We start from the raw sequence: 18,511 nt of genomic DNA on the forward strand, positions 1-18,511 counted from the left end.
TAAGCAGGTTAAAATTCAGAGCCTTAGACTGGCTTGAACTAGAATCATTTTGATCATTCAACTGATACAATGTAGTGAAAAAACTAGTTTCCATTAATATGCTACCTCAAGTACAGAGGATACCTAAAGCCCTGTAATTTGAATACAGGTTGTAGAGTAGCATTTTACTTTCCTAGTACAATTAAGGATGAAATACAGTGGTAATACAGAGAAGACTGAAAAGTGAAACAACCATATAATATTGGTACCATGACCCCAGTTCTGCTCTGTGGAGCCATTTCTATTGTGCTGTTAAGTGAACCCCGAGCATAAAATGTCAAATTGTTAACATTTTTAAAATTAATAGCATGTGATTCTTTTTATAAATGATACATTCTAAATGTTGAAAATATGCATTTTCATCCTCAGAGACCTTTCACCTAAGAACACGAACACATGTTAACATTTTTTTAAATGGCAAAGAGAAAATAATCTAAGCACTAAGAGGACGTGCCGAGCTGTCATAGATGATCTAGAATTGTACGTTCTACCCAGACTCACAGGCCTTCAGGAGACTTAGAGACATCTGTATTGCTGCTGTTGCCGCATCTGTGTGATAGGCATGACTATAAGCTCCTGGGAGGAAAGCATCACCTAGCAAGTTAATCAACTCAACACCAGTGTCCTCATGCACCATACTTGTAATTCATTTGGAGAAATCTGTGGGTTAAACATAGATGATAGCCAGTCCAGTTGCACATATTGTTCAAGCCCACTTGCTAGTATACCTAGTCTAGAGACTTTTTGTTGCAAGTAATGTTCCTATAAAAAGAAAACAAAGTCAGCCAATATAATCCTTTCCTACTTAGTTTCTCTTTATCTTTAATAAAAAAAAAATGTCCTCCCTTTTTTTTTTTTTTACCATTTGGAGGAAATAATATATGTGTCTTTGTACCTTTATATGTTTTTAGGTGATTTTCATAACTTTTTATCTAGTGAGGAAAACACTTAGCTGTGAGGGATATGATTGGATGTTCCATTCCTTAACTTTCACCTAAAAATTAGCATATACTTTTGGATTTGTGTACTATGGAGCTATTATTAATTAATATTAATGACATCAGTACAAATAACTGATTACCGAAACTCTGCTTTGTATTATTTGCCTCTCAGTAAAATCAGTATTTATTTTGTTTTTCACAAATGTCTGTATTATATGAAAAAGAACAAATCCTATTATACAAAAGGAAATGACTAGTGTGCTGACTTTTTCATGGGGATTTCTTTCCCTTCAAAGCACAGTTTACTGGACTTTATTTTTGTCTTCCTGTAGAAACACGACGGGCAATTTACAGTCATTCAGTTAGTGGGAATGCTGAGAGGAATTGCTGCTGGAATGAGATATTTGGCCGACATGGGATACGTTCACAGGGACCTTGCAGCTCGCAATATTCTTGTCAACAGCAATCTTGTCTGTAAAGTGTCAGATTTTGGCCTTTCCCGGGTTATAGAGGACGATCCAGAAGCTGTCTATACAACAACTGTAAGAAAAAGTCTGTTACTGCATCTCTTCATATTCCTAAGATTTTCCTACCAAGAAAGCAAAGCGTAATTAACAGGGGAAAAAAGGGCAAATTAACCTCAGGAGTTTTTTGTTGTTACTGTTTTTTTCCTTTTGGAAGAATCATTGTTGCTTTTATAATCTACATATAAGTTAAGAGAAGAAATAATAATAAGAATGATAGCATGCTTATCTTATATTGGGATGTTCAGATAAATAATATACTGTAAAGTCATGTACAACATCTAGTTACTAGTACTCATACTTGTAGCAACAAAGAAATATAATTCTATTTTAAATAAAGATTTTAAAAGAAGATTAGCTATGCTAAGTCTTACAACGTTTGTGAGATTGTATAAAAGGGAAATATGTGAAGGTTTACTTAAATACACCATATTTCATTCCATTTTAGTGGTTATTTTGCATAATTTGTCATTGTCTTTTGACTAGACTCCTGAGACCACATAAGGCCCATTAACTGAGTTGCCATAAAAGTGTAATATTGTAATGGTTTTAAAAAACAGATTAGTAACTTTAAATACACTTAGAGAGATTCAAGATGGATAGGTGTGATACTGCTGAATTGCCAACCAAATATAAAGATGTTTAATGGTAGCTTTATGGCTCTGCTATAAATGATTTATAAGTTATTATACATATTTAAAATGTTGATTTCTTGTTATAATAGGGTGGGAAAATTCCAGTAAGGTGGACAGCACCCGAAGCCATCCAGTACCGGAAGTTCACATCAGCCAGTGATGTATGGAGCTATGGAATAGTCATGTGGGAAGTTATGTCTTACGGAGAGAGACCTTATTGGGACATGTCAAATCAAGATGTAGGTGTTACACTATTTAAACAAAAATGATTTAATACATTGATATCCATTATTATTACAATATGTAGGTAATGGCTCATATGATAAAACTTCTATTGAATTATAAAAATGTTATATGAATTTTTGTACACTGGGGAGTCCCTCAGCCCAGCCTGCCCCCCTCACAGTCCAGGAGCCCTCAGGGGATGTCCTACTGATGGCGTAGGCCCGCTCCCCACGGCTGATCAGGGAAGGCACCGCCCCCATCACCTCCTCGCTGCTGCTGCCTCTGGCCTCCCTCTGTGGGAGGCAGAGGCGACCAGGCTATCAGGGGAAGGCAACGCCCCCATCACGCCTCTGCTGCTGCCACTGCCAGCTGCGTGTCTGCCTGAGCCTCACCCCTTGCAGCCACCGTGGTTTGCCTGAGCCTCAGCCTGGCCCTCGTTGCCTGAGCCTCGAGCCCTGTGCAGCGGCAGCCGCCATCCACAGCTTGCCTGAGCCTCAGGCAACCGCTGCGGCTTTATCCAGAAGGATACAGTATCAAGTCCCCGCCCACCCGCGTGTGCCTCCTGCTGATCGGTCATTAAGGCGTGATAGCATGATGGCCATTAGCATATTAGCTCTTTATTATATAGGATAATTGCTGAGTTTACACAATTAATACCACAAATTACTAAATAATTACCATAAATTAATGGTTCAATCAATTCCATTTTGAAGAATTGTGTTTTCCTTTACCTTTAAATCTCTAGATATAATAGAAGCCTCCACAGGATATTTCCTCCTTATTAAAGATAATGATGCTTTGCTTGCCCAGCTACAATGGGAGAGAGTCACACAAGTAAAAGCATCATTTGTGGAGAGGAGGGTAAAGAAGGTTGTGATTGTGGTTATTTTTTGTTTTTATCTTATTCTTTTTCTTTAATGTTCTGAGAAAACCTGTTTAAATCATTGTTGATTGGAATAACTAAATTTCCATTTCATGAGACAATCTAAATTTTATGATCAATATTGGTGTTTCATAGTGATATTTCATAATGTAATCACAATGGAGGTATTTTTGGAAATTCCTAAAGAGACATAGTGCTCATTAATGTGTATCCTGTTACATACTAAGATATAAAATATGCTATTATTCTTTGATACAAGAAAATGGTAGCCTATTGGGGGTTATACATCTCGCACCCAGAGACCACTTATAAAACAATATAAGTGAGTGTGAATTTTTGCTTCTATTAGGTTGAATTTTTTTGTAATTGACATTTTATAGGTCTAAAACTTTCAAATACTGGCAGAATTATATAGTTCAACTTATTGACAATGTGAGTGAAATTTGGATAAAAGTAGAGAAAGTGTAAATCTAGGAAGTAGAAATCCGAAGAAGATCTTGGTTTATAGCTGATGAGAAATTCTCCAAGGGAACACACTGGCAAGTTCAGAAGCAAAAGTTTAGCAAGGTGTATGGGGACCAACTATCTTTGTTTTTTATTTTAGAATTTTCCATATCAAATTTATATGGTTCTTAAAATTTATAGTTATTTTAAGACAGCTAAAGTCAAATCAGACTGTCGGTAAAGTTATTTTCAGTATATTTCCTTACAAATTTCTGCACTACCTGGAGTTCACAGCCTGAAAAGGTGAAGCTTTTAAGTCATTTAAATCTTTTGGTATTTTAAATTGAGAGATGACTTGAAACTTCTTAATTTGTATTTATTTATTTTGGTTTTGGTTTTGGTTTTTCAAAGATAGAAGTATAAGTGATGCGTCCGTTTGGCAGAGGCAAAGTTGTTAATATTTGACAGGTGTCAGTGTCAGAGATTCCATGGGCTGTCAGAACGAGAGCAAACAAACCCTTGGGGCCGAGAAGGAGAAATATTGATATTCCCTAGACACTCAGTAGAGTTTCATTTCTTTTGACACCCTCCTTCTGTACTAGATTCAAACATAAAGGGAATGACAAGAATATAAGATAACTTAAATTCAACGTTCACCTAACTTCTAAAAACAAATAGTAGAAATAGTTAAGAAAACAATAAATAGCTTCCGTTTTCATTTTTAGAATTCTCTAAGTTTTCTTGAAAATTAAATATCATGAAGATAACATAGTGTATCATGAATTAATAAATGTTTTATCAATTAAGTTAAATGATGTCTAGAATACAGCTTTGTTCTGATGTAGAACATTTAGCACCTCTTTCTTTTTTTTTTAAATTTTGAATGTCTTAATTGTTAAATTCAGACACAATTTTATGTAATAGTAGGAGATTTCCTATGCCAGTTTTGGTAATGAATTTGATGTTTATATTTCTCTTATAGGGTAATATTTATTATTTCATACTTGTATTGTTAAAGTGCTATTTGAGCAGTTATATAGGGTATCCCAAAAAATGTATACACACTTTAAATGATTATAAAGTCAGTATTTATTAACATACAGTTCACTTTGAAAATTTAAAAGAATCAACAGAAATGAATAATATTTTTTTTACAATCCCTGTTTTCAAACTGATGACTGATCCACCGATAATGAAAAGCAATGGAATCACAAACATCAAGAATCATTTTGTTTAGTATTTGTGCACCCTCAATTCATCGACTGTTGCTGGTTTTGTACCGTAAACTTTATCTTTTATGTAGCCCCATAAAAAGTCTAGTGGATAAATTTTCTTTATTCAAAGCTTAGTTTGGCTTCACCCATAATTTCAAACCAGTTAACCTGAAAAGAAGTAAAAATTGAGTTATCAGCTGTTTTTAAAGTGTGTATACCTTTTGGGGGGATTACCTATATGTACAATCTTCAATACAAAAATGGTGAAAAACCTGAATAATTTAAAATAATTCTATTCTGGTAAAAAAATCTCTAGCTAAAAGCTTTTTTTTAACTTGGAGTCTCTGCTAGGAATTCATGGAGAGGATTGAGATCTCTAAAACCCCTCATGCATATGGAAATCCTGTGTATCAGAGAATATATTGTGTTTTTCTGGGAAGTTTTCTTTCACCAGATCTTCAGATATATTACCTTTTTAATTAGCCTAAATTGATTTATTAAGTGAATCAACTCACTTTATAGTGTTTAAATTTAGTTGCTAGGAATTTGTCAGGAATGTAGAAAGCCCCCAACTATCAAATGCTTGAGATTATGAAAGCCTGTAATAAGATGCCATGAAAATAAGCAGTAAGTTGATGGTTATGTTTATAAGCAAGTTCACAAAATCCCGGGCTGCATGCTGAATAAAGGGAGGTTTCTGTGATCACGCTGAAGAAATAGGAAAGGGCTACTGTAGAAGTCGGTGAGGTAGGGAGTTCCTTGCCGGGAGGCTTTAGTTACACTCTAGACATGTGTGTGAGCAAAAAAAAAAAAAACTTGGGAAAAGATAACATGCATAGGTATAATGACACTCACACCCAAGGCTTTATGACTTAATTAACACTTGTATGAATGCTCATTGTATTTTTGTGTACTTATAACTTTCTTGAATTTTCACCAAATGGAAGCAGTTAGAATCTTGTTATTTGCTATTAAAATCAAAGCTGATCATTTTAAATAAGTTGCCAATTTTCATTCTTTTTAAAGAATAAAATCTGCAGATTTATAACCCTTTCCATAATGGTCTTTCAGAGAAAAATCTTTATATATGTAAAATGCAGTCAAAGGTAATAGATATTGTAGAAATTGAAAGTACTCATAATTGGCACTCAAAGAAGCTAGCTTTTCATTGAATTTATGTCTTAATTTGAATAAAAGTTTTACACTCATATTTTGAAATTTTTCATTGTACAGATTTGATTGTTTTTCTGTGCATAGTACTCAACTAGGTGTTTTTGTTGTGTTTTTTTTTTCTTACTTTGAGTTAGGCCAATGCATTTTTAATTTTACTAGCAAATGGTCATAAGGATAATGAAGAATAAGCTTCCATAAAGATATGGGGCATAAAGATAAATTCTTAAAGTATTTCATTTTAGAACACTTAAGAGCTTTGAAAATATAATACATGGTAACTAAATTTATTTTCAACTAAATTGTGAGCCCTCAATTTTTTTTTTCTTTTAAAAGCCACGACTAATTTATGCCTTTGTGGGTTTTTTATATTAATATAGAAACAAAATTGTGATTTTTTAAAACTTTGCCATAATCCCTTAAGTGGGGTCTGAAGTACTTAATTGTGTAAAATGTGGGTTATGTTATGTGAGGTTAATGATATGAAAATGGGCATGAGCAGAGAACAGAAGCCCATCATGTTATATCCCATGTTGAGTGACTACAGACCCATTATCATGGGTGCTGCTTTTTCTCTTAATTACAATGGTCATACTATAATCATACTGAAACACTGCTCAACGAGCAACTTTTGTGTTTATTCCTAAGTGTTTTTTTACAGTACATGCCGAAGTACTCCTGTTGTATCCCAGTGGATTTTTATGGATGGCATTTACCCTAGTCTCTTCTTATTCCACAGGAAACTATATAGAATTAGAAATTGCTTATAAATTTTTTCTTTGACTTTTATTAAATACTAAGGCTAGATCTGGACAGGCAAAACCAAGGTATGTATGCCAAATTATGCTCTGGCCAGGCCGAGGTTCCCAGCAAGCATCTCTGGTGCTCATATAGGTGAGGGCATGATCGTTAATGGGAACCTTAGAGCCCCAAATTGATCCCTAGTCCAGAGCATCTCTTATTTTAAATGTTATGTATTGCTGCTGCTCCTTTAAAAATGTGTAAACCACTGTATCTTTGAGAGCTACAAGTTCCATTTTGGATTATGATACATGTTGTTTCTTTGCTTTAATGATAGGAATCATGTCATTCCTAAAATGCAATAAGACAACTACAGAGGTATATTAACTATTTTATTCCTGTAAGAGTCTTTTAAGGGCATGACACTGTGTTTATTGGCACAAAGACTTAAGAATTTCTTGGGTTCAAAACGAAAGAAACCTCTGGGAGAGATGTTGAAGAGTATTGTGTCAGAAAGATCATGATAAGATTTAGGCTTATCATTTTAAAATATTATTTAGAGGGAAAGAAATAAGGAAAACTCCTTCCACCTGCATTATTTCTGGACATGGGAGGAAGACAAACTGCAAGCAGGGAAACAAGTCAGGATGTTATAGGGACAGCACCAATGTTATGGACATGGGAATGCAGTCCTGTCAAATCAGAAAGAAACTGTTCAAATTCCAACAACTTCAAACACTTCTTTTCCTATGAAAAAAAATGACCCCCAATTGTTTATTCTTTGGTTATTTTGAATACATAAAGTTTTAGATGTTTTTTTATTTACTTACTGCTAGAGGCCCGGTGCACGAAATTCATGCACTTGGCACAGGGTGGGGGGTCCCTCAGCCTGGCCTGTGCCTAAGCAGTGCTCCTCCTGTGGGAATGCACTGACCACCAGGGGGCAGCTCCTGCATTGAGCGTCTGCTCCCTGGTGGTCAGTGCGTATCATAGCAAGTGGTCATTTCGGCTCTCTGACATCCCCCGACGGGTCCCAGATGGCAAGAGGGCACAGGCCAAGTTGAGGGACCCCACTGGTGCATGATCAGGGCAGGGAGGGACGTGGGAGGTTGGACAGCAAGAGAGGGCTCCAGGGCGTGTCTGGCCCATCTTGCTCAGTCCCAATCAGCCCGACCCCAGAAGCAAGCTTACCTACCAGTCAGAGCGTCTGCCCCCTGGTGGTCAGAGCACGTCATAGTGACTGGTCAACCAGTTGACTGTCTACCCCCCTGGTGGTCAGTGCACGTCATAGCGATCAGTTGAGCTGCCTTAGCATATCAGCATATTATGCTTTGATTGGTTGAATGGCCAACTGGATGACCAGACACTTAGCATATTAGGCTTTTATTATATAGGATGCATAATTTATTTAAATAACAACACAGCTTTCCAAAGTACAGCCTTTTTACTTCTATCTAAGTCATTTAACACAGAGCACTTTTGAGTCCAAGTATAGGCCTGTCACTGGACTGTACAAAGCCACAGGAATTTGTTTGCATTTAAAAGGTTTTTTTAATTAATTTCCCCTATTGTTATATACTTGTGATCTTTGCAGAGTTACCATTTGTATGTGTGTGCTTATGTGAAGTAGGAGATGCCTATGGAAGGTCCAGAGGAAGATGTCTAGTAAACTGATATATCAGACATAGTGGTCAGGAGAGAATGTGGGCTGAGGATTGTATACTCACAGTACTTCTCAAAAATTACTGTAATTAAGTCAATCTATTTACCTTTTAAGCTTCATCAATTTGCATATATGGATATTTCTTAAATTCAGGTGGACTCTTTTTTCTTTTCCAAAGGATTTTCTCTAAAAACTGTTGATGTCAGCTACTTTATTAATGCCATCCTACAACCTTTTTACATTTGAATGCGCTATTCTTGAATGTCAACAAGCATCTTAAGGATGTGATTCCCTACAAATACTAACTTTATCAGCATTTCTTAAAGCCAGCTTTTGGGTTTATTTTCTTCAAAAACTCCAGGTCACCTCTTTTGTTTGTCAGTTTTTCTTATATTTCTACTGTTACCTTAGTATCAAAGGATTTGTTAATCCCCCTTGAATATTATAATGTTTTGCAAATTCTTATTTGTATTCTTCTATTATTTTTCTCATGTTGCTCAGATTTGTAACAATTTCTGATTTTTAAGATCTATTTTTCCATTCCTATAAATAAAAAATAAGTCTAAATAAGTAACTTTTAGACTTTCTGATTGCCCCATACAAATGTTTATAGAAGCCTATTTTTTATTAACATTCAAAGCTTAATATAAATATCAGTTTAGGCTGTTATATATAAACTAGAGGCCCGATCCACAAAATTTGTGCAAAAGTAGGCCTTCCTTCCCCTGGCTGCCGGCACCAGCTTTCCTGTGGCACCCGGGACCCGGGATTTCCTCTGGATGCAGGCAAGCACCCAGGACTTGGGCTTCCCTCACAGCCTTGGCTTCATCCGGAAGGTCGTCTGCAAGGATGTCCAGTCTAATTAGCATATTATGCTTTTCTTATGACAGATGGGCAAGGATATGCTGATAAAAGTATAACAACCAGGATTTGTAATCTTTTTCAATTGCCTAGTGTAACCCTTTCTCCCACCCCACTGCCACCCGCTGCCCACTTCCCCAAAGCCCATTTCAGTCTGGCACTGTGAGGTCACTAAACTTGGAGTTGCAAGGTGATTTAACCACCTTCCTGAACCAGTACAAATAGGCTTCAGCATATAACACTAGTATACTTTCTAAACATATAAGCTTCATATTATTTAATAGTGTACTTGGTAATATTTACTGTCATAGTACCATTCACCTATTTTGATATCTTGTTTAAAAAATACAAAAAGTGAAACTTTTAGGGATTCAATGTTGGGCAACACAGAACTTCCTCTTACAACTTGAAAAATCTATAGGCAAATATGTACATGCACAGCAGCTACATACACGTAAAGTAGTTCCATAACATACTCCCTTTTGAAAACTTCTGGGATGACATTAAAAGATTTTCCATCTATTGTCACCTGAGTGAACTTAATTGCTGTTCCCCTTTGCTGAATTGACTAGAAAATGTCATCACATCCTGCTCGTGCACCCCTGTAATAGCAGGCTTAACATTTATGGATGTATGGGTGCGGGGAAGTCTTTTGCAAAGTAGCGTGCTTCACTTTTATCAGGATGAGTCACTTTGCCTCTGGGCAATTCACTTAATTACAAGTGAACCTCCGTCGGTGATATGTGTAATGTCCTTTTGGCTGTAGGTCATAAAAGCGATAGAAGAAGGCTACCGCTTGCCGGCGCCCATGGACTGCCCCGCGGGCCTGCACCAGCTCATGCTGGACTGCTGGCAGAAGGAACGCTCCGAAAGGCCCAAGTTCGAGCAGATAGTTGGAATTCTGGACAAAATGATTCGAAACCCAAGTAGTCTGAAAACACCCTTGGGAACCTGCAGTAGGTAAGAAACGCCTAAGGCAGTGGAACCTGGTAGAAATTAACATGCTCACATGAACCATTTATCTCCTCAGCCCATCCCAATGGCCAAAGCGCATGTGTCTTACATTGTAAGTCCTTATTAAATATATTGTGTTTACCGTTTTTATTTTTTATTTTCAGACAGCTTACCTCCATTGAATTGGTGTTTAAAGAGACCTACTAATTATTATTGTGTGTGTGTGTTTTCCTTGAATGTTATGACAGATATCAGTGGCTGGCATTTAGAAAAAAAATTAAATTGGAATTTTGTGATTGGGTGAAATTTCACATTTTCAAATAATTTCTATATCTATTATTATTATTATTAGGCTTTGTTTTGCTAGTACCCTAGTGTGTGACATATTATCTATTTTATTGTTTTGCTGTGAGTTATGCAAAATGAGTCTCTGAAATTAACATTTGTAAAACTAATTCAATACATGATTAAAGAGATATACCAGTTAAAAAGTGTCTGATTGGGGGAGTGGGGTCAAGCGGGGGAAAAGGAGACACATGTAAAACTTTAGACAACAAATAAATTTTTAAAAAAGTAAAATGTGTTACACAAAAATAAAATAAAATAGAGTGTCTGAAACACTCCATTCTTTGAACTTGACTTCCTCCATTGTGATGCATACTAGTAGTTATTCAACTTCAGCTGCCAGGTAAACCCAGTGCTCTGGTCTGCACTGGAGGTCAGTCAGGCCCTTGTGGAGGTATGTTAACTCACACAGTCTCATAAGGGAGCCCTCAGTACAGTGGTACATAATGTTCTTAATAGCACCCTCATGGTCTAAAAAAGTCAGTCCACAGCCAGATGTGCTTCCTTTACTCACACTTACTTTTGGAGAAGCAAATGAACAAATATGTACTGATCACAAATACTGCTGGCTGTACTTTTAAAAATGCATAGACGATGCAATCTGGTGGTCATGAAACATAAATAAAATATAAATTTTGTGGTCTGCAGTAATTGGGTAACCTTATGCATTATATTTTATTAGTATATCTGTTTATTTTAATACTTACACATTTACGTTTTACATTTATATTATTTTAATATCAATTAAAATGTGTACTTTTATCCTATGTGCCCTTATTTTTGTATAGGACAAGACATTTTTTTCCTTAGTAGTTCATGGAAAAAATGTATTTTTCTGTTTCTGTTTGTTTTGTTTTTTTCTTATCTAGGCCAATAAGCCCTCTTCTGGATCAAAACACTCCCGACTTCACTACATTTTGCTCAGTTGGAGAATGGCTACAAGCTATTAAAATGGAAAGATATAAAGATAACTTCACAGCAGCTGGCTACAACTCCCTTGAATCAGTTGCCAGAATGACAATTGAGTAAGCTTAAACTTGTTAAATTATATTTAGGAATGTATTTACCGTATAATTCAAGCTTTACAGTAGAGGTATGTTAAAGAGGTCTGAACTACAAAACAAGGGAGAAAAGTATCTCTTTAATAAGTATTTACTATGTGCCAGGCATTATCCTAAATAGACCTTTGAACATACAGTATTTTTTTTAACCCCCACAGCAACAGTTTTATTAAGTGCATAGTTTCTCATACAACCAGGCTAAGGCTCAGAGAGCTGAAATATTTTCCCCTAACCAGCTCAGCTAGTTAAGTGGTAGGTAATTTGTCTGGATAGCCAGTGTTATAAACATCATTCAGTGAGACTTCCTTTTTCATTAACCACTATATCATTTAAGTTCCTAACCTTCCTTATTGCAACTGAGGACATCTATTACCACATTTGTATCCGACATTAAAAATCTCAAAGCTTCAAACCCAATACCAAAATGCATTGAGACATTCAATACGATTGTTTTCTGAAGAGGTCAAAGGAAGCTTAATTTAATTTACTGTAACTAAGAGCTTACTTTAACTTATCTTTTGGAAAGTGTGTGAATAATTGCATCAAAATTTTTTTAACCTTAAGAATCACTGAATAAAACAACTTTGAAATTGCTTTGACCTGGAAGTAAAAATTAATTTTCTGTTTTGGATCCGTCACTGATTATGTGGCCTTATGAAATCTATTAATCTACCCCAAACTTAGCTTCCTTGGCTGCTGCACAAAACTTATGGGTGATGCAATTCCTGTCAGTCAGACAGTGTGTTTGAAAATGGGCAATAGAGTGGTGAAGACCTGGTTGGGGGGAGGGGGGTTAGGAGTTGGGAGGAGAAGGGTAAAGAGCGGGGCGGGGAATGGGAGACATCTGTAATACTGTCAACAATAAATACATAGATATATTAAATAAAAAATTCTGATAGAAGAAAAATGCTTTAAAAATGGGAAACAATCTTGAAGGTTTTATTAGAGGGCTCCATTTTACATGCTATTGTGTGAAGGGTTTCACATTTGTAAGATGAGATGAAGGCCATCAATCAGATACTGCTTTCTGACATGTCAGGAAATGGAGTATACATGCATTTAAGCATGTATATGCTATCAGGTCAAGTTTTCTGCCAGTCACCTCGTGGGTAGAGCTGGCATAATTATGCCTGTCTCCCCAAAGTCACCAACTCCCCTGAAAGACTGGGTCTCTCAGTCTTATTAAAACACTGCTACACAATAGTGCAGTGCTGTCCTGTTGCTATATTTTAGGTGCTTGAATACGTAAGCTCAATCCTAATGGCTTTTCGCAAAGGTAAAAGTACATGCACAGATCCAGTTAGCTTATGTCAGATTTAAGCTATTAAACATGGGTAATGGGTAGTGTACTCTTTAAATCAAGGGTCCTCAAACTACGGCCCGCGGGCCACATGCGGCCCGCCGAGGACATTTATCCGGCCCGCCGGGTGTTTTTGCCGCCGCTGCCTGTCCTGCTTAGCAGCCGACTTAGCAGTGTGCATAGGAATTTGTTCATAGATTTTTTTTTTTAACTGTAGTCCGGCCCTCCAACAGTCTGAGGGACAGTGAACTGGCCCCCTGTTTAAAAAGTTTGAGGACCCCTGCTTTAAATAATAATTTATTTCTGAAAGGTGGTCAAATGGTTGAACTGAACTGAAAGTAAGTATACAACCAATAATGTGCTCAGCATTACTATATAATTAAACTCAGTATAGACTTTTTTTATGATCATTGATGAATCTAGATCTACTAGAGCCCAGAAGTATCTCTATTCATACTACATTTTATTTTAATAATTAATATTTTTAAACTTCACTTAGGTTCAAGAATACAACGTCTCAAATAACATTTCCTAATCTTACCTTAAATTAATAATAATTTTAAGACTGATCATTTCTTATATAAAATTTCAAATCACTTTGAAAGTAATTTATCCTGGCAGATTGAGAGCTGAGCGGTTAGGTTTTCACAGAGGAGAATGCTGAATCTGCGGCCAATCTGACCCACTGCAGGAACATGATCATGATACCCAAGGGCTCTACGATTAGATACACAGATTATTTAATTAAAGAGTCGATGACAGTTTAGCACCAAATACATTCTTGGCCAGGTACCTAATAAAAAGTGCGTTTGTCTTTTTCAGGGACGTGATGAGTTTAGGGATCACACTGGTTGGCCATCAAAAGAAAATCATGAGCAGCATTCAGACTATGAGAGCACAAATGCTACATTTACATGGAACTGGAATCCAAGTGTGATGAGCGTTTCTCCCTTCTGCGGGAGAGTGGACTGTGAGAGAACAGTGCTGGCCTTCAGTATGTGCGTAGAATGCTGCTAGAAGACAGTTGATGTCCTGGGTCCTTCCTACAGTGAAGAGAAGATTTAAGAAGCACCTATAGACTTGAACTCCTAAGTGCCACCAGAATATATAAAAAGGGAATTTAGGATCCACCACTGGTGGCCAGGAAAACAGCAGTGACAATAAACAAAGTACTACCTGAAACATCCAAACACCTTGAGCTCTCTAACCTCCTTTTTATCTTATAGACTTTTTAAAATGTACATAAAGAATTTAAGAAAGAATATATTTGTCAAATAAAATCATGATCTTATTGTTAAAATCAATGAAATATTTTCCTTAAATATGTGATTTCAGACTATTCCTTTTTAAAATCATCTGTTTATTCTTCATAAGGACTTTGTTTTAGAAAGTTGTTTATAGCTTTGGACCTTTTTAGTGTTATCTATGACACATTACTACACTGGGTACTTTTGAAAGAATCTCAAATTTAAAAAAAAAAACATAGCAAGATGGTAGATATCTCTATCAGAACATTGGTATCCTTTTCTGTGCCGTTTTATTTGTTTAATCAGTGCTGTTTTGATATGGTTTGCTAATTGGCAGGTAGTCAAGAAAATTCAAGTTACCATGAGTGCTGATATTTTTTAAAAAGAAATTTTTTTGTAAAGAGCAGTCAACACTATCTTTTCAATGAAAAAAAAAAAAAGCAATAATGATCCATAAGTACTATAAGGCACTTTTAACTGATTGTTTATGGAGGGATTTTACTAGACAGAATTTACTAAAAAAAAATCACAAAACTCAAATTGTAGGATTTTGACCATAAAAAAGGTATGAGACACTTCACCTAAAGATTCTCAGTGAAGGCAAGTCTCTGAGAGCAAGAACTATCCAGTGTTATCTAAATAGTGTGAGCACATGAAGATTTTTTTCAATATCATGCCATTAGGGAATTTAGGAGAAATAGTTGGCCTATATTTTATATCCTGTTCTGTTTAATGCAGTCCAAACACAAGAGGAAAGAATTACGTTTTATATTAGAACTCTGAAGCATGATACAAGGGGCAGTTCACAATTTTCACCTTGCAAAACAAAGTTTCTGCACATGATATCAGCAATGCAGTTACAGAAAAGAAAAATTATTTTATTTGTGAACATTGATATGAGAAACTTAAGTGAAAGAATACTTTTGACCATGGAAGAAAGAGGTGAAGGATCTGACTTTTTTTTTTAAGCTTTATTTATTATTCCATATTATTTGATTACGTGTTAGAATTTCACAAGCAATAATTAAATGTGTCTTTATAGCTATTTCAGGAATGTATACATATTGTGAGTACTGCTTTCAAAAGTTATGAAAATCATGAACTACCCCAGAATTGAACTGTTGTACTTCCAAAGAGAATTGGGCTGTTTATAATGATTTTACTAGAGGAAGATCCCAGGGATCGGTCATAATTGGTCTTGTTTGATAATGTGGGCATCCACAAGCAAACAAACACAAGAAACAAAATCTGTAAATGTTCCTTTGTAAAACTTGTAAATTTTATTTATACTGTCTTGTTTTGTACACACATTTCTCTGTAGTGGGCTCTGAATACATTGAAAATGCACTATATTTTTCTATTTTACTTACAGAGCATCACAAAAGAACAGGTATTTTCAGTGCTACATAATGTGTTTTCCCACATTTAGGACCAAAGATGGCTATAGAAACATTCAAATGGATTGCTTCCCAAACCCCTCCCCACCCTTTTTCCCCCCTCTTTTAAGTCACTGTACAGTGTTATTTGATATTTTAATTTATTTTTTTGATTGACTAGAGAAATCATTTTAATTTCACTAAAATGTTTTTTGTCCCTAAGGAAAAATAATCTGTAAAATAAGTTTAATTAGCATAATATAGTCACCTAGACACTTCCATTTGTAATCTTTGTAATAGACTGTAAATATATTTTTGGAACTATGACACAATGTGCTTGAGGGTTATTTTTCAGTGTCTGCAGTGTATACAAGTGTTTATACTCAGTACAGCACTTTACAACTCTAATCAGTAGCATTGGCCTTTGTGAGAATGAATGGAAGAGTTGGAGTGAGTGTTCTTAATTCCGTTTGGATTCTAGACTCACTGATAATGAAGTTCTTTTCTTGCTCATAGCTTAAGGTGCTTATTTTTTCTATTAAAATTAAATTGACAAAAAGCCATTCTAGAAATAGAAGACATAGTATGGTACATGCAAACGGTGTCTTTCCTGCTTTTTCTAGCACTAGATTTATAGTTGAGTAGTCTTTCTTGAGTAGAAGGGCAGAAGAAAAGTTTTTTTTGAGGTTTTTTTTCAAAAATAACTTTTTCCTTCAGCAATATACCTCATCTGCCTTAAATTTTTTACAGCTCTTTACAGGGAAAGGGGAGAAGGGATGGGAAAGACACACAGCACAACAGGAAGTGTATGATGACATCGCTCTCGTTTGTAGGTTTCTTTTCCCAATCAACACTATGATTTTGAAATACATGTATGTGAAAAAGATATCCAGAGAAAAGGAATTAACATTGTAATGCTGATTGTTAATACTCTTTTCCAGAAAGAGATGAAAAGGTATAACAGTAAGAATGTACAACTTGCACCTTGAAATCTTTTTTTTTTTTTTTGATAAATTAGTGCTCAGGGGAGGAAAAATAGAGAAAGTATATGTCGAAAATAGAATTCAAAAATTATAAAAATGCAAAAGGAAATGGCCTCCTTGCTTTGATAGAGCCGCCTTTTTTAGAACGCTGTCTTCACACTTGACGCGTGTTTTGCGTTCAGTACTGAAATAAAAGTAACGTTTGTTACATCCGAATCTAACTTTTTCTCAGCAATTGGTCTGGGCCTTGTTTACTAGAACTGGTGGTTTATTGATTGTCAGAGCACTATTAGTTAAATCATATTGTATACTTATGTAATCTACATTAGCTAGTACTATTTAGGACTATATTTTAATTGCTCCTCTTATCCGTGTTTTTAAGACAATTAAAATGGTGTAATTCACCTCTCTTTTTTTATTTAGGTAATGCTGATATTCTCCCTTTTGTTTCCTGAGTAGCCTAGAACTGTGCTACTCACAGATGTGCATGTTCAAATAAATTACTGATGTGTATTTTTTTGCTATATGTGGAGAAATCATGGGGAACTTGGGGCGAGATGTGCTTTTTGTTGGTTGAATTTGTCCCTCCTTGCCTAAGAACTACTACAGGGGTCATCCTTTTATAAGGACAAACTGCTTTTGAACAGTGTCTTCAATGTATCAAGCACAAATAACTCTTTCTTCAACACGAATCATAAGTCTCTTTTTACCAGCTTAAAATAATAAACGAGTCTATTAGACAATGTAAAGAAAATCCTGTCTCCAGTCATTGGCGGATTCCTTGATGTCCCTCACTCATTCTCTATTTCCTTACACAGGATCATGAAGGGAGGTGTTTAGAGTAAAGGTTTCATTGAACTATTTCAGGAGGCCCATCAGAATACAAAGAGAATTAATATCCTTTATTTCCCCTCATCCTCTTGCACACTGACTTAATTCCACTCTAACCATTACAGAGTAACAAAAAATGTCTTCGAAGAGAGCCATACTGTCCGACATTTTAGTTAAAACCCTTTTTTGTTCATTTATTTATGAAACTACAGCTACATGGAACTAACAAGAATATTTGCACGGGGAAGGTAATATTTCGTCATTGGACGCTGATAAAGGACAGCAACTTGGAGAGTGTTTACACTTAAGACTCTGCGGGATGCAAGCATAGGGCCCAGAGCAGGTGGGGGCTGTGCGCTACCTGAGGGTCTGACGGAGTGTGTTTCACTGACACCGACACAGTGATCCTTTCCACGTGCGCCTGAACTGAAGAAAACTAAGCACCCCCTTTCTCAGCAGTATCGTCATAAGCTCTGCAAGCTCTTAACAACTATCCAAACATGTTTCAAAAAATGAGACCAGACAAAGGCCAGGTGAGGGGCTACCGCTGGTGGTCACACCTGTGGTGCGGAGGCTCAGGCTAGGCTGAACGGAAAAAGGTAACCTTGAAGTCTCCGCTATCCCTGACGATTCAGCAAGCAATTCCCTTGTTAGGTTCCCACAGCGAAGCCTGAAACAAGGAAGGGCGCGCAAATGAGCTCCTAAGTACTGGATTCATACGTGGCACAAAAATACACTATCCTACCCGCACTATTTATTCCAAAATTATGAAGCCATTACTAAGTTCTATCACTAAGTAAAAATGAGATTTCGCACTTATGCTGATCATGGGTAACCACTTTTTGTTGAAGGGCTTTGATCTCCTGTTACCCTTTGTTCTATATTGTTAACTGCAATGAATATTCAATATCAATTTTGAGGAAAGCTGCTGAAAGCAAGACACACACAGCAAAGAGGTGATCTGATTTCTAAATGCAAAAGATCATAACTACTGATATTAACAAATGATAACAGACAGTGCACGGTGACTGGCAAGCTTTCCAGCTGCTCAGAAGGGAACAGCATCTTCTGTGA

At 36.1% G+C, this 18,511-nt stretch overlaps 1 protein-coding gene across 5 annotated transcripts in view; it reads left to right on the plus strand.

The window, feature by feature from the left end:
- The window catches only part of EPHA7 (EPH receptor A7), a 170,887-nt gene extending 153,600 nt beyond the window's left edge, over positions 1-17,287 (plus strand). For all 5 annotated transcript variants that reach the window (XM_079781423.1, XM_079781424.1, XM_079781425.1 and 2 more), the window contains 5 exons: positions 1,313-1,522; positions 2,229-2,378; positions 10,107-10,300; positions 11,509-11,664; positions 13,823-17,287. In XM_079781423.1, the coding sequence (XP_079637549.1) occupies positions 1,313-1,522; positions 2,229-2,378; positions 10,107-10,300; positions 11,509-11,664; positions 13,823-13,937 (825 nt within the window). In that variant the 3' untranslated portion in view covers positions 13,938-17,287. The remainder of the gene's footprint in view (positions 1-1,312; positions 1,523-2,228; positions 2,379-10,106; positions 10,301-11,508; positions 11,665-13,822) is intronic.
- Positions 17,288-18,511: the final 1,224 nt, after the last annotated feature.

This window comes from Cnephaeus nilssonii, assembly GCF_951640355.1.
Source record: "Cnephaeus nilssonii genome assembly, chromosome: 9".
Lineage (NCBI taxonomy): Eukaryota > Metazoa > Chordata > Mammalia > Chiroptera > Vespertilionidae > Cnephaeus > Cnephaeus nilssonii.